Source organism: Pseudorasbora parva, chromosome 21 (assembly GCF_024679245.1).
Source record: "Pseudorasbora parva isolate DD20220531a chromosome 21, ASM2467924v1, whole genome shotgun sequence".
Classification (NCBI taxonomy): Eukaryota; Metazoa; Chordata; class Actinopteri; order Cypriniformes; family Gobionidae; genus Pseudorasbora; species Pseudorasbora parva.
The window spans coordinates 12181639-12205690 of record NC_090192.1 but is presented as its reverse complement, the minus strand read 5'-3'; the positions used below and the strand labels follow the sequence as shown (position 1 = coordinate 12205690).

Genomic DNA, 24052 nt, shown 5'->3' with positions numbered 1-24052 from the left:
ACATAAAAAAATAATGCTGTTTATAATTTTCACGTTTAGTGAAAAGCAAATGTTTACACATTTTTATTAAGTACAGTTGAAAAGATCATATGTTCTCATGTTAACTTTTTTGGTAATGTGTGTTAAAGTTAAAGGTTTACTGACTTTTGATTAATTTGCTCCATTTGACCTATAATATAATGGTCGTAGAATTGCAGCATAATACAAGGGTTCGAAGAAAAACTCCTGGATTCAGCCATTTCCAGAAACCCCTTCCTTGAAAGATGGAACATCTTGAAGCTGTTGAACACATTGAGTCATAGGTTAAAGTTTCATCTTTAAGACTCAAGATACAAACATAGTCGAAACATCAGTTCAGATAGGACCTACATCGAGGTTGAGTGGTCTGAAATCAGGCCAGTCCTTTTGCCCCGTGGAAGTAAAATCTGACTCATCTGTTGGAATAATTCAGTCTGGCAGGGGTAGTTCATTTTCTCTTCTCAGAGAGCTTTCTAAATTCACATCAATGATCCACTTGTAAAGAGATTAGAGGGATTTAATGAAATAGTCGTCAAATCCGCTTCCACTCTAACAGACGACACAAGCTGATTAAATCGCCCTGCAGAACGATCAATGCACATTGTTTTGTTAGCTGATTGATGGAAAATGAAACTGAAAGAACAGAGGAAACCTCAAAATTAGATGGAAGTATGAGACAACAGCACATGCTTGCCATACTTAGCCAACCAGCTCAAATGTGTTTATTCCAAAACCTTCCCTGTTTATGTGTGTTCCATTTGAGCTTCATTTAACATAAGATGAACTATGATTGTGTTTGGAATGGAATGCTATGCTACAGTGCTGTTGCGGTGCGTGAAACTAACATGACACCAGACTTCATTCGCCTCAACTGAAAGCATATTTACACTGAATCGTTTCCTATCGCATATATAGTATGCTATGTGCTGTTCAAAAACAGACTGATTTCAGGCACTATGTCTTCAGCAGTGTAGGGGACGGGCTTTAGATTATAGAGAGCATTTGATTGGACAGAAGATTTAACGAGAAGGTAAAGTCTGCGATGATGTCATCAAAATCTGTAATTCGTTTTAACGGAAGTGAGAGACTGTAAATTTTGAAGGTTTATATCTCCTAAATGCGAATTTTGTCATTGTTTTGGAACACACCAGCTTATTCATAACTTTAAGGCTGACATTGTCATACTAAAAACTAAAAATCTTCAATTTTGATTTCAGTGGGCCTTTAAATCACTATTGTGAGTAGGAGTAGTTCTTCTCATCCAACGTTTTCTTTGCTAGTTCGGAAAGTCATTTTAAAGCTGGTAACAGAGGCTTGAGCCGTTGATAGCATTCTACTACAGTTATTAATGAATTTATGAGAGAGAGAGAGAGAGAGAGAGAGAGAGAGAGAGAGAGAGAGAGAGAGAGAGAGAGAGAGAGAGAGAGAGAGAGAGAGTCTCTAAACAGCGCCGTTATTACCTCGCTAGTGAAGTTGCTTTATGATTTTTCAAGTCCTGTGATTTCCGTTAACTATGCAGTGATATGGAACTGTAATGCAGTCATGAGAGCTGCATAGAACTATGTTTGCACAGAACGTTCATCAGCCAATAAGATTTAAGCATTCAACGTTGTAAACTTCTATATTTCACATTGGTATTATCTTGACATTTTGCACATTTTGTATAAGTATAGTCAATAATGCACTATCAAAAAATGTGCAAAGAATTAAAGTAAATAAATAAGCAATGAAAATACTCCAAGCAGGATTCTAGCTATTAATAGGGGAGATCAGAAATGTAATTTTAATTCAGAATCTTAATTTTTTAGAACAAACAATATATCATGTATTATAATATGAAAATAATTGAATGCCCGAAGCAGAAGTGTAGGTATTATTATGGGAGTTATTTTTATACATATTTTTTTTAGAGTGGAACATTTTGGATTCAAACGATATAATTAGTGTAAAACCCAAGTTGTAGGCCTATACAATTCTATAATAAATTAAATAAATAAATAAATAAACAAATGTATGAATACAATATATTTACATAATAATTACAGTGAAAAAATATTATATTAATAATTAATAATACATTTATTATTTAAATAAAAACCATAGTCCTAAATACACTGCAAAAATGCTTTTCTTACTTAGTATTTTTGTCTTGTTTCTAGTCAAAATGTCTAAAGGTTCTTACATTAAGATACATTTACTAGAAAAGTAAAAATTATTATCTTGTTTTGGGAAAGAATAACTCAAAATGAAGACAGTTTTTGCTTAAAATAAGCAAAATAATCTGCTAATGGGTTAAGCAAAATAACGTTGTTTTAAGATTATTTTAATAATTGTATTATAATAATTAAAACAAGACAAAAATACTAAGTAAGAAAAGTGTTTTTTGCAGTGTATTATGTTCCTCAAATCTTATAATTTCACAAGGAGCCCTTACCCATCATTTACTGTAACTCATCCACTCATGTTTGTACATGATCACCTTTCACCCGTTTGCACACTTCAGCACTTCAGTTAGTAGGCTACAGTCAGCACTAAATGTCATTGTCCTATGGTTTTTGAGTAATAGTCAGCAAGGGTAAAGTATCAGATTTCAGGCAGATGCAGAAATGTATCTCTTTTAGTCCCTGTCTGACTGTCTGAGCAATGAGAGGGAAAATCACCATCCTTAAAGGGCTAGTTCACGCAAAAATGAAAATTAGCCCATGGGTGTATATGACATTCTTCTTTCAGACGAATAAAATCTGAGTTATATTAAAAATATCTTGGATCTTCCAAGCTTTATAATGGCAATGACTTGTTGGGTCATTTTTCCATAAAGTCCATAAAGTGCATATATCCATCATATAACTGCTCCACACTAGCCTAGAAAGCTAGACGCACCCTAGCGGCAGCAAATTTAATTTGCCCGCAAGTGTGGTCTAGCAACTCTCAATTCCTATCTGAGCTGTATTCCTCAGAATCTGGACGGCCCAATCACATCGTGTATAGAGTCGGCGGGCGGGGCCATAATGACGACGGCCGAGTTGCGTTTGCGTCCTTGTAGTAACACAGAAACTGGTGAACGGCGACGGTCTTTCGAATCAGCTCTGCCCGCGCCTGCGGAAGACTTGGAGTTAAGCTTTCCTCTGAGAAAAGAACCAAGAGCGGCACTGAAGTCATTCTTAAAAAGGGAAGATGTGTTCGGAGTTTAGCCGACCGGATACGGTGAATGTTTAATCAGTCAGCGAGCTCCCCTTCACCGTCGTTGCTCCGGTTGGTGTACCGCTATCCTATCGCGTGCAGAGGGAGTTTGAAAGACAACCGTTTATCCCGCCCCTCGGATTGAGCCCTGTCTATGGTGAGTTTCCAGACCAAACATCTTGATGTGGGTCTGGCTTGTCAGGCTAGCTCCACACGGCTCCGGGGTTAATAAATGCCTTCTGAAGCGAAGTGGCGCATTTGTGTAAGAAAATTGTCCATATTTAAAACTTTATAGAGTAAAATAACTAACTTGCAACGGTCAGCGGTACACAAGTTGACTTACTTACGTTGACCCTTGAACCCTTGACGCATGCGTAGTGATGAATGTAGAAGCGCAGAGGATAGAGCAAAACAAAACACCAGTCATGAACTAGAGTCTAAAACGAAAAATTTAAAGAGAAATGGTGGAGGGCCCAGCACTATCCATGAGAGGCGTCAAAGCTTACGATGCTTCTATACATCGTGTCAGGGGTTCCGCTTTTAGCACAAGTCGACTTGCTCACTGCTTTTAGACATAGACTCTTTATTAGCATCTGTTTAAACGGGTCGCAATACGGACAAAGCCGATCCATGAACATATGCCTATTTGACAGTAAGTTAACTGAGCGTCTGCAACAGTATAGACGCATATAAATATATTTATATCTGCAATAGACTTCTGCAGAGGATTTTGCTAAATGAACACAACACAACAAGATGAAGGCACCTGCTAACATAACATTAGAAAGTACCATAGTAGTGGTCTTAACTAATATGTACTAACTTTTTTTAAATTAATCTTTTGATACAATGCACTTGTTGTGTACATACATGTTTTTACATTGTACTTACATTTAAAAAAATACCTGCATGTAATTGCATCTGTAATTAATTTCTGTAGTTACATTTGTAATTACACAGTTGGCACTTCCCTTACACCTAACCCTACCCTTAAAATGACCCACACCACCACACCTGTCCCTAACCCACCTCAATATCAGCAAAAGTGCTTTGCAATACAATTTGATCACAGTAAGTACATTGTACTTATTTTTTTATGTAAGTACATAGTACTTAAGGCCACCTAATATAAAGTGGGGCCAAAAACGGTAATATAATGAGTTAATACATATAAAAACAAACCAACACATTCTCACCTGTAAAAGGTTATCCCATTTGTTCCGGAATTTACATATTGTTGGTTTGACAAGCAGAAGCTGCTCGATGTTGTGGCATCATTAGCTGCGTCCCAAATCAGAGGCTAGACTAGACTTTAGCCTCTAAAGTCCGAGTCCTTTGATGGATGCAGCCTCTGAATTAGGACACAGCTAAATATTCATACTGTGAGCGGACACGCTGACTGTTCCAAGATGGCGGGTGCACCAACATGTTTGGAACAGTCGAATGTGACCGACAAATGCATACAGTTAGCCTAGAAATCTAGACGCACCCTAGTGGCAGCTAATCAAATCTGAGTGTCATCTAGCAACTCTCAATACACTTCTGAGATGTAAACACCAAACTCTGGTCGGGCCAATCACATCGTGTATAGAGTCGGTGGGCGGGGCTTAACATAATGACGGCCGAGACCGCGATCGCTTTGACCGCGACTCTGGAAGACTTGGAGTTAAGCTTTTCTCTGAGAAAAGAACAAAGAACGGCACTGAAGTCATTCTTAAAAAGGGAAGCTGTGTACGGAGTTTTGCCGACTGGATACAGCGAAAGTTTAATCTTCACATGCTTACGATCTTCAACGAGCTCCTCTTCACGTAGTTCTGGTTGGCTGTAGCACTATCCTATCGCGTGCAGAGGGAGTTTGAAAGACAACCGTTTATCCCGCCCCTCGGATTGAGCCCTGTCAATGGTGAGTTTCCAGACCAAACATCTTGACGTGGGTCTGGCTTGTCAGGCTAGCATAAAGTATCTGTGTGTCAGGATGTGCCAGTCTGTGAGTCGAGTCTGAAGCAAGACGCAACCTATAGTATCACTAGAGTGATTGCAACCTACTGCTTATTGCACAACACACAGCTGAGGTAAAATAAAGGATTGGGCATAGGATACGATCAGTTAAAAAAATGCTTAATCAGCCCCGATACCGAGATCGGCTCGAGACATCCCTACTAAAGACCCATCAAATGATTTGATTTCACTGCATTGACCTATTTCATCTTACAAATGAAGGTATTCGAAATAGGAGTATTTTTATAAGACTATTTCCAGTTGGTGGCAGGTGGTATTTAAAACTTTGGAGAAGGGTGTAATTCCACGATGTCATTCTGTCTCTTGTGTTTTGCACTGGTGCAATAAAGTGAAGAGCAACAGATGAGCACAAATTACATTTTATATATTTATAATCGCATTCAAACAGGTGCAGTGTCAGAGAAACTAGAGAAGGGATGGTTTGTATATAACGCATATTGTTTTACACACAAAAGCATATATAATTTGAAGAGTAAATTTAGCAAAGCTACATTTGGTGCAGGACGTAGCCTGCTGGCTCTAAAAGCATGATTGTAGGTTGTCAGATGCAGTCAGAGGTTGTGGGAGTGAGTGAAGGAGTAGAACAGTAGCATGTTATCTTTAGCAAAGCATTGATTGTGCATCTGCAAACAAGACCGCCTGGAATGCTCAGCAGGCATTCTCCCATACTCCATCCACTACCAGAAAATATGGACTTGCTTTTTCGTATCTGTCTTCTTGTAGCCTCTGTTAGAGTTTCAGTTAACCCTTTAGACCTTTTTTTTGTGAATTGTGAATGTAGTAAAGTTCAAGGAAGTGTCCCAGGCTTCCTCCTCTCTCGCCTTCCACTGTCATCCCTTTTCCTTTTATCCTTCCAGAGCTCCTTTGTGTTATTCAAGACCGGTATGTTGTACAGTTGTCTCTCATTAGCTTTCGTTCCACTGGCCTCGCTCCACCCACAGCTGTCGGCCGCATCCTGCTCCACTCTTCAATGAATTATAATTGTCCACTTTTAGACGGTTTTGTTGTACATTTAAATGGGGTTGTCTTTGCTTAATTTGTTGTTAATTAAAATGTAAATCTCATGGTTTCCCATCCACCAGATCAGGCGTTCGCAAACTTTTCCCAAACTGTTACCTTAAAGAGGTATTTCTATCTGATTTAACCCATAATATTTAGTTTTATTGGTATAAATGAATGTACGTACTGATTCAGCCATATTAAGTAATATTTTTGACTTAAAACTTAGGTGTATTTTTAGGTTATCATTTTTTGTGTGGTCACATGGCATGCAGGTAACTACCCCATTATTCATTTTACATTCTCAGAACATGTAAAGGACGTCGCCTAGTTACGTTCCCAGAAAAACCTGAGACAATCACACTGTGGAGTTCTTTTAAGGGTTGGGGGACGTTTTTTGCTAGACCTTACGCCGGCTTCACACCGCACGCGTAACGCCGGCTTCACACTGCAAGCAGAGCGTAAGCAGCGCGTATTTTTTCCGGCGCTCATGTTAACGTCGGCTTCACACTGCACGCGTAAGCAGGGCGTAGGCAGCGCCGAAGCAGCGCGTGTGTAAAGCAGTAGCAGCGCGCGCACTTTTTGCTTTCACACAGGCAGCGTTTGTCGCGCGCAGTTGTCACGCGCAGTTGTGTACAGAGTAGCCTACTCTATAATGGATAAGTTTGCATTTCTCTTTAATGTATTTGAAATGGAAATAAAGCAAAGATTTATCATGAAGCTAATTTTATTTTTAAAAAATCGTTTCACTTGTTTCTGATGTTTTTTATTTCATTTAGTGCGAGTTTTTGATATAAGAAATGCCATATGTCCATGAAAAGCACACTGCTAAAAAGAGAAACTTCATGAAATTGTCTTGAAATATTGGATAGGCATCAAATTTACATGCATTTCCCATCATAAACTTCTTATAAATGACTGTAATAACTAAGAGGAAACTTCTTAATGATATATTGTAGGCAAAATGAGCAAATTATCTAAAAAAGTTTTTAAAAAAATGACAAAATAACGCACATCATAGTCTATCTACATGTCTATACTGTATGTGTGCTATATTAATGTGTGTATATTCTATTTACCATATTTAGTTGTTCGTTCGTGAGACAACGAATGATTGTCAAAAACACTTTAAAATGACTTACCATCAGCACCAAGACTCACCAACTTCCTCCCATGCTTTTTCATTCACTTGCAAGTCTTTATAAAGTAAATTGTGTGGATCATAGAGAACTGTGTGCTTCTCAACCTCCACGATGAGACGAGTGCCGTCCATTGCTCTTTCCAGGTGCACTCTGAAGAACACTGCCTGTGACACCACGTGCTTTTGTTTATCGTTTCTGTTTTTATGCCAGCATATAATGGACTGCATTTATATAGCGCTTTTAACAGACCCTATGGCCATCCAAAGCGCTTTACATCTTGCCTCACATTCACCCATTCATACACCGATGGCGATGTCAGCCATGTAAGGCACCATCCAGCTCGTCGGGAGCAGCTGGGGTTAGGTGTCTTGCTCATGGACACTTCGACACTTGGTCAGGTGGAACCGGGGATCGAACCACCAACCTTCCGGTTTGTAGACAACCTAGATGAACCACTGAGCCACTGCCGCCCCTATAGTTATACTATATACATAATTTAATTCATATTTAATTTAAGCTAAACTGGCATACATTATTTAAAATTAGTTTTGTAGTTCAGGCAAAAACTCATGACAGTGACTTCGGTTTTGTTTTTGTCATATGGTGACTGAGAAACACACGGAACACTTCACTAAATTATTTCATGGCTAAATGTGTTATTTTTCATGTTAACCAGGTTAATTTTGATCAGAACAATGTACTATGGCTTTAATTCATCGTGACCAGTGCGTCAAAAATAGAGCCGGCGCCGAAACGATCGCGGCACTGACGCTTCTGCTCTGCTCCTGCTACGCGCCGCTGCGCTGCCTCTGCTGCCGGTGTGAATGCACTCATCTGTTAACATGAGCGCCGAAAAAAATACGCGCTGCTTACGCCCTGCTTACGCGTGCAGTGTGAAGCCGGCGTTAGGCTTAGAGGAACATTCAGGATGTTTGAGGAATGTTTTAAGGGGACCATTATTATAGAACATTCCCTCTAGGTCTCTACACTATATTCCCATTACGTTTGCAGGACCTTAAAGGGTTAGTTCACCCAAAATTAAATTGATGTCATTAATGACCCACCCTAATGTCGTTCCACACCCGTAAGACCTCCGTTCATCATTGGAACACAGTTTAAGATATTTGATATTTTAGTCCCAGAGCATATGCAGTCTATGGCCACTATACTGTCCATGTCCAGAAAGAGAATAAAAACATGATTATGAGACATCAGTTGGTTGATTAGAATCTTTTGAAGCATCGAAAATACATTTTGGTCCAAAAATATTAAAAAATATTTTAACCTGAATCATAACCTGAATAAAGTCGTAGTTTTGGTTATTTTTGGACAAAAATGTATTTTTTTAATGCTTCAAGAGATTCTAATTTACTAACTGATGTCACATATGGACAACTTTGGTGATGTTTTTATTCCCTTTCTGGACATGGACAGTATAGTGTGCATACACTTTCATTGAAGGAACAGAAAGCTCTCGGACTAAATATATATCTTAACCCCTTAAGTGTCACCCCCCTTTTTCAAAATATACATGAAAATTCACTATCCAAACTTAAATGGTTGCAATTCAAGAATGCTTTGGAATATAGACATAAGTTTGGTCTCATTTTAAAGAAGACAGTCAGCAGAGTATTGCTCAAGTGAAATCAAGTTTAAAAAAGTTTAAAAAAGTTATGGAAGTTTAAATGTACTGTAAATCAAATATACTGTACTAGATATTTAATATTTAATATAAAATATATATGTTACAAAATAATGTGGACTCTAAAATTACTATCAAATCAAAGCCATATGTCTAATCAATTTGTGTTCCAAATTTGAAGTTGATATCACAAAAATTGAAGTTCCCATGAGATTTTGTTTAGGCGTTGTACCACAAATAGCCACCGGGTGTCATTGAAATTCCATTGATTTTTTTAAATGCAATTTCCTGTGTCAAATGTATATATTTTTGTGTAAATATCACAAAACAGTTTGCAGAAATAGAACCGTGAGACTAAGACCTTTCCGACGATATGCGTTTTGTCAAGATTAGAAAAGGTTTTTATTATAAATTAAATAAATATGTTAAATAAATATGAAACATGACAACGCCACTTGGGGAGGAGCCCGCTAGAATAATTTAGAGCACCGTTTCCATGGTAACTCAAGGTCCGATTTCAAATCGGTTTGCACAGGATGAATCTTGAGTTCGTAAGCTTTCGATTAATATATAGTTTGTCAACATTAGATAAGGATAAATATAGGATATATTGTTTTAAACATGCAGTGGCAAATGGGCCCACCGGTGGGCCAGTGACACTTAAGGGGTTAAACTGTGTTCTGAAGATGAACGGAGGTCTTACGGGTGTTAAATGACATTAGGGTGAGTCATTAATGACATTAATTTCATTTTTGGGTGAACTAACCCTTTAAGGTTAGGCAACTATAATAGTGATGCTTGACTAGCACACAGATAACATGTTTGCCAAATGTCATTCCAGCTTTTCCGAAATTCTCCCCTTAATAAGAATACCATAAATTCTATTTCAGCATCTGGAATTATCCTTAGGCTACAAGCTGACAGCTGTACATACCAATACACAAAAGTGCACACTGCGCACACAGACTCAGATATGGACATCTTGGGGGAAAAAAATCGATTTTTTATTTTAAACACAAGCAATCATTCATTTGTATTTTTGTATTTATTTATTTTTTAAATTGCACAAAAAATGTGAGTTTGTAGTCAGTTCTTTCAGCAGATATGCTTCTGTCCAGGCCCAGCTTGATGATATGAGCAGCTTGTTGTCTTTCTCACTGAACTTTTATCTTCATTTCCTCCCTCTCTTCCTGTTGCCAGAAGGGGAATGGTGTTGAAATCTCAAGAGTAAAAAGGGAGGCTCTAATCTGACTGAGAATTGAATCAACCATACAGCTGTGGCCACAGGAGGCATTGATTCATTTATTTTTTCCCAAACAACCAAAAGTCTGGTGCATAACCAGGATTCCACACAAGTCCACGCATAAAACAATGAGCTATTGTTAGGTTGCAGTGTTTTGCTTATTAATAATATTCATAAAAAAAAAAAAAAAAGTATTTCACTGCCTTTGACAGAACTAGGGGACTCGATTTTGGCTGGTTCGTTTCAGCAGTAGTCGTGTATTATAATATAACAGCTGTTATAATATAACAACAAAACAGCTAAATAAACAGAGCTGTAACACTTTATCAAGGATGTGTCTGAAACCTAAAGAAATGCAGACAGTGTGTGGAGGTAGGAGGCATCTGCATTAAATATTTGCGTATACAGTAAATGTATCCATAGCTGCCTACGATATACCACAATCCTGTGCATCTATTTTGGTGGACAAAAATATTCGAAACAAAATCATAAATGTCCATTTTCTACACTGTTAAAAAATATTTAGAAAAAAGTTACCTGGTTGCCTTAAAATTTTGAGTTTGTTAATACAGTGAAACATTTTTAAGATTCGACAACCTTTATTAAAATATTATTAAAAGATTTTTTAAGCATATTGGGTAATTGTGTGTGTGTGTGTGTGTGTGTGTTTTATTTCTGATGACGCAGTGAAACATGCCAAATAGTGCTATTTTCATGATTTATCAAAAATGTTATGTGGTTCAGATACAAAATAATATTTTGAGTTTTTATTTATTAAACAAATTTCCTTCATTGTATCAACTCAACTTTTTAATTTCAATAAACTCAACATTTTAAGGCAACAAGGTTACTTACTTTTTTAAGTTAAACCAACAAAAACCAACAATTTTCTTTTACAGTGTACCTACATTTCAGAAAAACTACACTGTAAAAAAATGTTGTTGGTTTTTGTTGGTTTAGCTTAAAAAAGTAAGTAACCTGGTTGCCTTAAAATGTTGAGTTTATTGAACTTAAAAATTTGAGTAGATACAATGAAGGAAATTTGTTCAATAAATAGAAACTCAAAATATTTTTGTATATGAACCACATAAAAAATGTGATAAATCTGTGTCTGCGTCATCAGAAATAAAACACACACAATAACCCAATATGCTTACAAAATCTTTTAATAATCTTTTAATAAAGGTTGTCGAATCTCAAAAAAAATGTTCATTGTATTAACTCAAAATTTTAATTTCAATGAACTCAAAATTTTAAGGCAACCAGGTAACTGTTTTTCTAAATATTTTTTTACACTGTACAAAAATGTACTTACACACACAACCCCAAATCAAGAAAAGTTGGGACATTTTGTAAAATGCTATAAATCATATAAGATATCTATCATATGTTAATTCTCTTCTACAAAGAAAAAATGCCTAATGTTTTCACTGAACAACTTAATTGTATTATTGATGGCTGCAACATGCTCAAAAAAGTTGTGACAGCATGTTTGCCAACTGTGCCATATCACCTGTCCTTTTAATTACACTTTTTGATATTTTGGGAATCGCGGACACTAATTGTTGCAATTTTGCAAGTGGATTTTTTTGTTCAATCTTGCCTGATGCAACACAGCCACTCAACAGTCCATGGTCGTCGTTGTATGATTCTCCTTTTCATGACGTGCCTTCCATTTTCAGTAAGAGACAGATCTGGACTACACACACTCAATCATATCCACTCTATGGTGTAGAGTGTATACAAAACCACTCCGTTAAGGTAATGATACACGCATTATGATTTTGAGCAGTGTGCCGAGCGATGTTTCTTGAGCACTCCTATTGATAACAGGCAGGACATTTCTATATTTTACTTTACTTTAGATCGGTCGTGGGCACTGTGTCTCACCTGGTTGCCCATTGATGGCAACATTGCCCAGTAACATGGCTCAAAAAGTTGCCCTGTGTATCATCACCTTTAGGACATGGTGAATGAGGCTTGGCATTGTCTTGCTTCCCAGGAAAGATGTCATTTTAATGCCATTAAATGTCTCTATACAATCCCTCTGTACAGTCTAGATGGTCCCTTTCATCTTTGAGTTTTTCCCAAAAACAAGCTGAAACACGGACTCATCTGACAACAGACCATCTTTCAGACCATCTGAGATTGGGCCTACAGAACACTGTGGCATCTCTGCGTAGAACCGATGCATAGCTTTCTCCTTGCGTAACAAAGATTCAAATTCAAAAAGTGACATTCCTGGATGCAGAACAGACTTTGTTAAGTGACCGTTTTCCAAAATACTCCTGAGCCCATGTGCATGGCTATGTTTAAAAAAAGTAGCACGGTTTCTCGTGCAATGCCATCTAAGGGCTCAAAGGTCATGCACAATAAACAAATGTTTCCTGCCTTGCCCTATATGTACTGAGATTTCTCTGGATTCCCTGAATCTTTTCACAATATTATAAATTATAGATGGTGAAAGACCTAAATTCTTTGCAATCTTGCATTGAGAAATCAGATTTTTGTATTGTTTGACAATTCTCTCATGATATTTGGCACAAACTGATGAGTCATGGGTTGCTTCTTTTACACTTAGTCAAACAGACGAGGTACTGTAGCTCAAACTGCTCAAGAAGTTAATGCTGGTTCAGATAGAAAGGTGTCCGAATACACAGTGCAGTTTGTTGCGTATGGTTCTGCACAATCGCAGGCAAGTCAGGGTGCCCATGCTGACGCCTGTCTACTACCGAAAGCACCAACGGCGGGCACATGAGCATCAGAACTGGACCACGGAGAAATGGAAGAAGGTGGCCTGGTTTGAATCACGTTTTCTTTTACATCACGTGAATGGCCAGGTGCATGTGCATCGCTTACCTGGGGGAACACATGGCACCAGTAGGCGGAGGCAATGTGATGCTTTCGGCAAAGTTCTTCTGGGAAACTTTGGGTCCTGCAATCCATGTGGATGTTACGTTGACACGTACCACCTACCCAAGCAGTGTTGCAGTTGACTTGGCTTCCAAATTCCCCAGATTTCAGTCGAGCATCTGTGGGATGTGCTGAACAAACAAGTCCAATCCATGGAGGCCCCATCTCGCAACATACAGGACTTAAAGGATCTACTGCTACCATATTGGTGCCAGTGGAGCAGACCTTTAGGGGTCTAGTGGAGTCCATGCCTTGTCGGGTCAGGATTGCTTTGGCAGCAATGGGGTGACCAACACAATAGGAAGGTGGTCATAATGTTATGCCTGATCAGTGTATATATACTGTAGCATCACTCACTGGACAATTGTCGGCAAAACATGTGACAAGAAACATAATATCATTTTGCAGAAATGTTGACACAGACACATTTTTCCTCTGAGACTGGGTTGGTAGTGAGGCAATAACACAGCTAATATCATCAAATACCTAAAACCAAGAGTTTTATTAGAACTTAAGAAGAGAGTAACATGGGAGACAAATCCTCATATAAACATCAGAAAACTGTGGTCTGCTGTAGTCTTAAGCAGCTGAGGTGTGTGGCTTCCTCATGTGGGTCTTTGAGACCTTTCATTATCTACAAGATCATCTATGCATGTTTAACATTTTAAAGCACCATATTGGCAAGACATCCCATCAAATTCAGCACATAGATATAAAGCTAGAGCTGTGAAGCCGCAAGGTCAGGCTTCATGTTGGGTGTAAAGCAACTACTGACCAGAAAAACCCTATATCCAGCTGTGTATGGTGGTGAAAGCATTATGGGTGTGTTTTACTGTCTTAGGAGCAAATGTGAGAGCATCCATCAAAAAGCTGAACCATACCAAGACTTTGTTTACCCAAACACATAAGCAAGAAGCAGGTAAAACAAGAAGCAATGAAGAATCAAATGAAAGCCAGAATATTAAAGTGCCCCTTTTATGCTATTTTGAAGGGGTGATGAATTGAGAAATCAACTTTCCCTTAAGCTTTTGATATATAAAAGGTCATGGTAATATAAGATTATCCTGTAAGTTTCAGATCTGAAAACTTCCTTTTTAGTCAAAGAAAAGCTACTATAGACACCAGGCCCAGGAAACGATGGGGTGCTTCAACATGTAATTACAAAAAAACGTGTACGTGTACGGATCACTAGCCAGCAGCAATAACAATGTGGAAGAAGATGTGTGTGATACTTCATTTATTTTTAATGAAGTTCCAGCTCACGTGGGGAAGAACGTTTGTAAACATAAACAAGCCTCAAGTGCTTGATTCGCAGACACAATGTTGTGCCTTCTATATTGGATCCGTCAGGAATGGTGCAGCAAACTTAATTTTGGTCTTTTTTATATGTAGTAAATAGTCTGGGGGCTGTGTTTTCCAGCTGGGCTACCAAAACGTACGCCCATTGGCAGAAAGTCTTTCTTGATATGGTTAGGCACGTGTGTGTGTGTGTGTGTGTGTGCGCACATGGTTCGCGCATATAACGACCGATCCTACGGGCCATACAGAAATAATATTCCAATCAACCGCAGGTGGATGAGAAATAAATCATTGTGTTTGCTTGATAAAGACGTTTACGAGCCTTGTGATCGAGAGAATCTTTGCAGTTGTCGCTTTCAAAATAATCTCTCCCTCATGTGAACTGAACTGACAGGGGCATAGATATGACAGCGGAGCTGAAGCTCATTAAATATGCAAATCTTATCCAATCCTAGCCGTGGGCGTTTACTTCCAAGTCTGGAGTGCGTCACGCACATCAAAACCCAGCGTTCAGAAGAGAGCCTCAAAACTAGTGTGGAAAATAGCCTTTTACTTATTAGTTATGATGTTTTTGAATGTAAAAACCACACAAACGTCATTAGTTGACCTCAGACAACAGTATAAATTTTTTTTAAAAAGCCAGTTCATGACACCTTTAAATATTTCCGATTCTTGATATTCCTTAAGCACAAACATCATCACAGTTACAAAATAAATTATTCCTCTCAAAGGTATATCACATGGAAAATCTCCTTAATATCTCAGTTTTTTCTCTTACACAGCAATGAGATTAAAGGGAGATTATTGCTTAGGTTTCATACTTTTCCTGGTTTCTCCTTAGAAAAAGACACCAGTAATCTCACACGCCTTATTTAGAGTTCTCATGGTGTATTTTATTTCATATTGCAGGTGAAACTCCCAGTACTGTTGTTGGGCAGGTCAGCTGATCTGAGACCAGGCGAGTTTGTGGTCGCTATTGGCAGTCCGTTCTCCCTTCAGAACACTGTGACCACAGGCATCGTCAGCACCACCCAGAGAGGCGGCAAAGAGCTTGGCCTGCGTAACTCAGACATGGACTACATTCAGACAGATGCCATCATCAATGTGAGCTCAAACACTACATTTTATTATACACCAGTCTTTGTTGGTTAAGTGTGTCAATGACATGATGATCAGTTGTTTTTGTATCTATTAAATAATTAATTAATTAATAAAAAAATAAAAACATTTTAATTAAGCAATGACTTGAATACTGCTTCATGCTGACAGCAGCATGTCTCTGTATCTATTGGCAGTAGCAAGTCTATACTTGCTCTGCACTATAGGCTGCATGATTGATCACAATTACCCCGAAATCCCGCTTAAACTGATTTGGCTTAGTGCGATTATGAAATCGCAAAGGCTGTGATTATTTTTTTATGCGCAGCTTGTCAGTGAAGAAACGCTAATCAGTAATAACCACTGCTCCATCTGAACTCACTGCCAGTTTGAGTCACTTATAACACGCGTCAAGCATCTTTCCAAACATGAGAAGCATTTAATAACATGTTTTAACTCCCAGCTCACTTCATAGCATTAGATTGTGAGATAATGTGGCTCCTTACACAGAATAATACACACACCATATTATTTCATAGTATTCTATACAGCAATAAAGGCTGTGTCATTTAGCATTGAAGTTTAAATATACTTTATTATCATGAAAATACTAGAGAAGACCTGAAGAATTCAGATAAACCATATATTGCATAGTCATGTGTTTATTGGTCATGTTTAATCAATCAAAGCATTTAGGTCTTTTGTTTATTAAGTTACAGCAATTGTACGATGCCCATAGGATTTCCTGGAATGACGCGCGTTAATTTCCCACTTGTCTAGTACAACTATGTAGTTTTGTTCCATTAAAGCCGCACTTGGCTACTTTTGCTCTCGGGGTCCCCCCACAGTTTGGAAAAAATAATGTCCTCAACTACTGTCGTAAGCTCTGTCATCCTACAACAGGGGATGCCATCGCGCGTGCATTTGTTGACATGACAACCCTGATAGCCCTGAACTAGTGATGCGCGGGTCGTCTCATAACCCGCGGACCCGTATGTCTATTTAATGGTCGCGGGTGCGCGGCGGGTTGTAAAAATATATACAGTGGTGCGGTGCGGGCCAAATAACTTCATAAAAGCGTCCCGCGGGTCGGTGCAGCACTAACAGTTTCCCTGAACACTGCAAGAGGAGTTATTCTGGCGTCGCGTGTGAAATGTCTTCATCCCAGGTAACGTTACAGTCAGTGGCATGTTTCAGCATGTCATATGAATATAATTTCATGGGTTTTATTTTTTTCAAACGCCAAATAATCACAATGCTCACGTTTACAAGCCAGCGTCATTATAGTAGTCTATTGGTTAGCGTTTTACAGAATCTATATGATACTTCAGTTCAATGTTTGAGTGGTAGCTCACCGTAACAAGCATGACAGCATCGGTCGGGCACGCCTCCTTCAGCTCACGCCAACGAGCAAACGCTGGTCACATGTTGATTCTCGTCCTGCCTTTAATCACATCACTTTTTCGTTTCCTCTTATTGCTTTCCTCCAACAAAACCTTTTCTTTCTTATTTGTCTCTGCTGCTTCGGATATGACTATATTATCCGACGAACAAAGTTGGGCTCGCACGTCCGAATGTAAGGAAGTGTGAGTGTTGGTGGAAGTGACGTATATGCCGTAAAGCAGTCGAATTTTGTAGTTCTTTTTTTTTAGAAGACCCATAGGTCCCACGCGTCTGCCATAGACCCCATCAGGCTATGGCAGACGTGTCATTCAACCTATTGTAAGTCGATTTATCATCACAAGAGTCTTAAAAAGTATATTATGAAGGTTGAAAAGTTACCTAGTGCTGCTTTAATACAGTGTATATTTTTTTCTTGATTTACCCCAAAATAATGGAAGTGAAATGTGTGTGTGTGTATATATATATATATATATATATATATATATATATCACACAGTTTTCATAAACCTAAACTCTTTCTGTGTTTCAGTACGGTAATTCAGGAGGACCCCTGGTGAACCTGGTGAGACTTTTACTTTATGTCCTCCTCATATGTAAATATTGAAACCAGCTTGAGTCTGATGTGATAGCGGGTAAACAGGAGTGATAGAATGCAGCTCCACAGTCTATAATGTTTATGGCATTTCTTTATGAGCCTGGGAACATATGTTGTTGGCAGAAAGACTGTGTTGAGTCAGTCGTGACCATAAACACGTGTGCATTCATAATGATCAATGTCGGAAGCATCACATTGTGACAGGAAGACATCTGTGCATGCAGATGTGCCGTGTGTTTGTGAGAGTTCACAGTTACATTTGTGTCTTCACTCGTGTGTCTGTTGCTGTAGGATGGTGAAGTGATAGGAATCAACACGCTAAAGGTGACCGCAGGAATATCCTTCGCCATTCCTTCTGACAAGATCCGGCAGTTCCTGGCTGAGTCTCATGACAGACAGGCTAAAGGTCAGGAGCAAGAATGATGGATTTAAAATGTGCTCAAAAAATAGCTTTTTTTAAACAACTGATTCAGATGTATATTATTAATCAATAAATATCTATTTTTTTCAGGAAAAACAGCCACAAAAAAGAAGTTTATTGGTGTGAGAATGATGACATTAACCCCAACGTAAGTAACAAATGCAGTGCATGTGCTTTATGAATACTGTTGTGCGTTTGTGATTCTACAGGAACATTTTAATCAAACAAATCAGCCATCTAAATATCTATTATACACACAGAGAGCAAAAGCTGGATGCCAGCAAACGTTACATTTGTGTATGTACTATCTGTGAATGTGTTACTTATAGACTTGCTAAGGAGCTAAAGGAGAGAACGAATGATTTCCCAGATGTCACCTCTGGAGCATACGTCATTGAAGTTATCCCGAAAACACCAGCTGAAGTGTAAGTAGCCCAATCGCACTAGCCACATGAAAGAATTAAAGGTGCACTATGGAGCTTTCCGTCCACTGGAGGGCGCCTATTCAAAACAAATCGTAGTTTAATGACGCAAAGTGTGAGCGCAGCATCTTGGGAGATGTGGTCTTCTCATCACAGCCGGTGGAAAATAGGACTCGGGCAGAAATCACGTTCATGCATGCGGTTATTAACGTTACTGTAGTCTAAAGGCGGGCGTACACTGTGCGAATTCGGACACTCGGAAGGTCGTGAGATATTGCAGATGCTACGAGTCATTTAATTTGATCATCGCATCAAATCAGCTGGTACACGGCACGACTGTTTGCCCCGCGAGCCGGCCGCGATCACACGACTTTTCATGTAACACAGACACCGGAGCTTTCAATGTTGCTGCTATAGCTTCAGATACAAAAAATAAAGAAAAAAGGTGTGAAAATGATTTGTTGAAAAGCAGAGAACAGCCATTCCTTTTAACAGAAACAACCAGAGGGAGAGAGAAGAGTGCACGTGAGAGAGAGAAAGTGTGTGTGTGTGTGTGTGTGTGTGTGTGTGTGTGTGTGTGTGTGTGTGAACGCAGTATGTGGCAGCCACTGAGCTAATAATAGTCATTTAGATTGAGCCTATGTGACGTGCTTGTGCATGATTTGGCAATAGGGGACAGTCATATGCTGGTAAAATCGGGCCGACTCCCCGAACTTTTTAAACATGTTTAAAAATGATCGTAAGGTCGGGAGGTGCTCTTAACGTGCTCGGCTCGTCTCGTATTTCCTCTCACACGGTGTGAGCCGCGACCATACGAGCATCCACGATGTCCACGCGATTTCTCCCGAGAAAAAAAAAATCGTCTGCGAGTTCGTACGACAGCAAAAATCGCACCGTGTATGCCCGCCTTAAAGCAGAGCAGGACCGAGTGTTATGGACCTGAGCACAGCTGCTGGAGCGATTGTTAAACAAATACCCGCCTCGCAAATACCGGGACTTTTATTATGAAGGGACGGGAGACATTCGCCGGGCGCCTGCACAGATCCGCTCTTCCGATTATGATTTTGAGGTAATGCCGCTCTGTTTATCATATTAGATGCATTTAAGTGTGTTTAAAACGATGTTATGACGTTACTCTGTGCGTTCACTTGTTCACACTGCTAAGAATAAAGCGCTCCTGCCAAATAAAAGCCGAAACTGAGGGTAGCGCAGATATGACGCAATTGACAGGCGACTCCCTCAAATGCAATGCTGCAACGTCCCTGTCCTTAGTTAAAATAGCAATTTTCTCACAATTTACAAATAGTTGGAAACTTCTGGGATATTGTAGGTACTCAACTGAACAAAATATATAACACCGGCCTAGTGGTTTTTGGATATTTTACTGCAAAAATACTACATAGTTCACCTTTAAGTCAGGTGTTCAGAGGGGTTGGATTTTACAATTATTAAAAATGTTTTTAAACCTATGAAAGCTTATTTGAATAAAAAGTGACTTTTTATCTCACAATTCTTACTTTTTTCCCTCAGAATATGAATGTAAAACATTGCAAGATCTAAACTTGCTACTGAAAATTGCTGACTTTTTTTCCGCTGAATTTCAAGTTTACCTCTCTATTATGTGGAAAAAATGTAAAAATTGTGAGATATAAGCTCACAATTCAGACTATTTTCTCAGAATTGTGTGTTGTTTATATCCTGTTCTTTATATCTATATTTTCTCAGATTTTTTTTTATTCTGTGGCAGAAACAAGCTTCCATACAAACCAGATCACAATAAGAAATGCCTTGATTTTGGCCACAGTTTCAAATTTGATCCTTGTCTGGCTATCACCAGACCAAGCTCAATTGAACATTGGTCTGGTGAGTCTGCTCTGTATTTTCTACTGCACAAGAGGCGTGATAAACGAGCATAATTTACATGATTCTGTATGCAATTGGATAGTCCTTCAACCAATTAGACCACAAGAGGCGTGATCAATGAGCAACGACCCATTGCTTCTCTATTCGTCATCGTGTTAAACCCGCCAATAGCGCACAAGGTGGTTAAGCCAGTCTGTGATTGGTTCCCGCAAAAGTGTAACAGAAGCAGTAGAAATGAATGTACAGGTTTCCAGACTGAGTTGTAGGGCGAAACCAAATTGCTGGCAGATCCAAATTGAAATTGCGAAACCAAATTGCCGGCTGGGTTTACCCAGTCTAATTTGATCTCCTTTTACCATACAAATGTTCTATTTGAATACATATTTAATTTTACTGATTTAAATTAACAGTTTTGGGCTTTCTTAAAATATATGCCAAATGTCTTACCAATGTAATAACCATGCTGAGGCAGCAGTGTTTTCTCTCTTTTTGTATATTTTCCTAAAATAAACTTTTGGGATTCCATTGTGCGCGGGCGAACATTCACTCAAAAGTAACCATTTGATTCCACACAATTTTAGCATAAATGAGATGATGTGAACAGTACATAAGTGGCCACTTCCTGTCATTGCCGGTAGACCATTTAGATAAAAATGAGTTTGTCCCGTAATTTGTTTTTATAAAGTTACAATTTGTGGCTAGAGTTTTTACAGAAGATTACCATGAATTAGAACTTGATCAGTTAAATGTAACGGTATATGAAATTCATTAAGAGCCATTTCAAACACTGTGTATGGGTGTAAGCCCGTTCTCAAGAAATGGTGCATTCTGGGATAAAAACAACAACAAAAAACGTTAAATTTAAGGTTGCTGCAGAACAACCATACACATTTGCATACCCTTCAAATTTCAGATGAATACTCAATGTATAATATGAATATATAGCCAGGTAAATCCATGTAGCGTTATTAAAAGTAAATTAATTTATAAGTAAATTATTTCTCTTTCAAACATGTTTACGTCAAACCTGTTAATTTTTTTAAAATATTTCAGTCTTGGATGTTACGTGAATATAAATTTGAACATAATGAGATGCTGATATTCATTAGAAATGATATCAGAAAAAAAAAACATTTTTAGATGAGTCAAACTAGAAAATGTGGGGATAAAAGATTTTTGTGTTTGAGGAAAAAAATCTACACTGTGAAAGCATGATATTTAGGTAAAACCTTATCAGTATTTAGCACTATTTCCTGAGAGTGAGACAAATATATTCTGAAACAGAGGAACATTTTGTTTCTCACTAAACAATCAAGCTAGAATCAATGACATCACCTCCTTTAAACTACATATATTTTTAAAAATACGAATTCTGTTTTGTAATGGGAATCCAATAATGTGAAGCCAATAAAGCACAGTCAGACCAATTAGGATAGTTTTAACTGCTTCCTGTTTTGTTTTCTAGTGGCGGTCTGAAGGAGAGTGATGTCATAATCAGCATCAACGGGCAGAGGATCACATCAGCCAGTGATGTCAGCACGGCCATCAAGAGAGACGAGAGCCTGAGAGCAGTGGTACGACGCGGCAATGAAGACGTCATCCTCACAATCATTCCAGAGGAGATTGACCCTTGACCTCCCTCATGCTCGCCCATGAGCTGGTTCTCAGACTTTTACCGAGTGTGTGTCCGGAGCCACACTCTTTCTAGAAATCATAGTGAACACTTTCAAACCCAACCAATCATCGGAATACTGATCTCAGCTTAGGCTAGGAAATGTCACTTATTCCCATATACAAAGTCATTTTCTGTTTATTCATCGATATACCATGATAGAACAAGTCCTTTGTAAATAGGTGAGAATGTAGTGCTGGGTAGTTCACTGACAATCCGAAATGTATATAATTTCTCTGTTCCAAAACCTAGTTAACTGCCATATTTTGTGATAAACAGGATGATTCCATTCTAGTAAATGTTGATTATAAATAATCTTATGTTTTATTCATTACGGAAAATGATCTAGGCTACTAAAATAGTTCAGTGTAATTAAAAAGATTTGCACGTGGAATGTATTTTTATGCTTACCCTGATGGCACACATACATTGTGGAGACGTGATTTTCATCTGGTTAACTCTTTAAGTTTACAAAAACTCTTCCCGTCAGATGTTAAAGGGATAATTCAACCAAATCTGAAAATTCTGTCATCATTTACTCACCCTCAAGTTGTTCTAAACTAAATGAAGAAGATATTTTGAAGAATATGGATAACCAAATAGTTGATGGACCCTATTGACTTCCAAAGTCTGTCATCGACTGTTTGGTTACTGACATTCTTCAAAATATCCTCTTTTGCATTCAGCAGAAGAAAGAAATGCATACAGGTTTGGAACAACTTGAAGGTGAGTAAATTATGAAATGTTCTGTACATTTTAACAGAAAATTACACAATTAAAATTTTCCCCTTTAAATAGACATTTAGAAAAAAATGTAACTGAGTCAAATGGCTTCTCGTGTAAAGTAGTTGATTTTGTCCATTGAAAATTGATTGAATTGTTAGATTGTTTTGATTTAAGATTATGACGGTACATGAATTATATGAAGTACATGTATAATAAGTCCATGAAAACACAAGTTTAGAATGTATGGAAACAGATGTATTCCAGAACGATCCTTCTTGGAAATGTGTGTGTGCTATCTGGGTAGAGTATTATGCTGTTAGCTTAGCGATATGCTAACAGCTAACTACTGAATTCATTTGTGAGTCTCCCTTGAGGAGCACTTTGTATTGCATGCAGAGTTGCTGCCTATGTGTGTTCCAAATCAGTCACATATGAGGTTACATGTCAGTTATTGCCTTAGAAGGCAGCTGCCTATAGTAAGTAATACCTATATAGAAGACTTAGCCCTGTTAAAAACAAAACAAAACAAAAACACATAATTTGCTGGTTAGGTATATGTTTTGAAGCATGGCAGCTGGTTTGAGCTGGTTTAAGCTGGTCCTTGGCTGGTCATGAGCTGGTTTAAGCTGGTCAAGTGCTAGTCCTAAAAAATCTAGATCCAGCACAGGACCAGCTTAAACCAGCTCAAACCAGCTGTCATGCTTCAAAACATCCCTAACCAGCATATGCTGTTTTTTTTTTAACAGGGAGCTCACTAGGTTTTGGAACAGGCTGTGTATTTGTCCTTAAGTATACATCAGCAAGGCATCATGAAAATTCGTTATCTGTATTCAGCTTTCTTTATTTTTTATACTTACACTAAAATCTCAGACTTTGCAATATTTGAAAAAGAAATGTGGGCCATTGGAGGATGACTTGATTATCTCTGAATACCTTCTCTTCTTTAAATGTTTGTGTGTCTGTGTTTGTCAGACGGCAATTTCAGAAACGAAATTAAAGAAGGTTTACGTTTTTAAATCATTTTAGTATTGCAGTGTTTCACTTCCAAATCATCAACAACTAATGCATTTTTAAGGTTGATGTGGGGCGATGCAGCGAATGAACTGGCCCCTTGGCAAGAAACAATCTAGCTGGGGATATGGAGGCAGTGATTGCCCAGATTTGCGAATAGAGGTTTTAATAGAGGTCTTGCTGTGTGTAATTGGTCCCTTGAGGTCTTATCCACTCTTTACCAACTTGTCATTCCTCGACTAAAATTAATTTGAATGATTGGCCATCATGGTTGATTGCATATTAAGATAACCTATTTAATTCAAAGCATGTTTCATATATCAATTGCCCATTCTTCATAGTCTGCCTCTCCTGAAACATTGCGGACAGTGAAGGTCTCATAAAA

At 38.3% G+C, this 24052-nt stretch overlaps 1 protein-coding gene across 1 annotated transcript in view; it reads left to right on the top strand.

The window, feature by feature from the left end:
• Positions 1 to 23676, top strand: part of htra1b (HtrA serine peptidase 1b) — a 60410-nt gene extending 36734 nt beyond the window's left edge. Inside the window, exons 4-9 of the mRNA XM_067429743.1 lie at positions 15365 to 15559; positions 17487 to 17519; positions 17844 to 17958; positions 18064 to 18121; positions 18303 to 18398; positions 21724 to 23676. Coding sequence (XP_067285844.1) covers positions 15365 to 15559; positions 17487 to 17519; positions 17844 to 17958; positions 18064 to 18121; positions 18303 to 18398; positions 21724 to 21892 — 666 coding nt within the window. The 3' untranslated portion in view covers positions 21893 to 23676. The remainder of the gene's footprint in view (positions 1 to 15364; positions 15560 to 17486; positions 17520 to 17843; positions 17959 to 18063; positions 18122 to 18302; positions 18399 to 21723) is intronic.
• Positions 23677 to 24052: the final 376 nt, after the last annotated feature.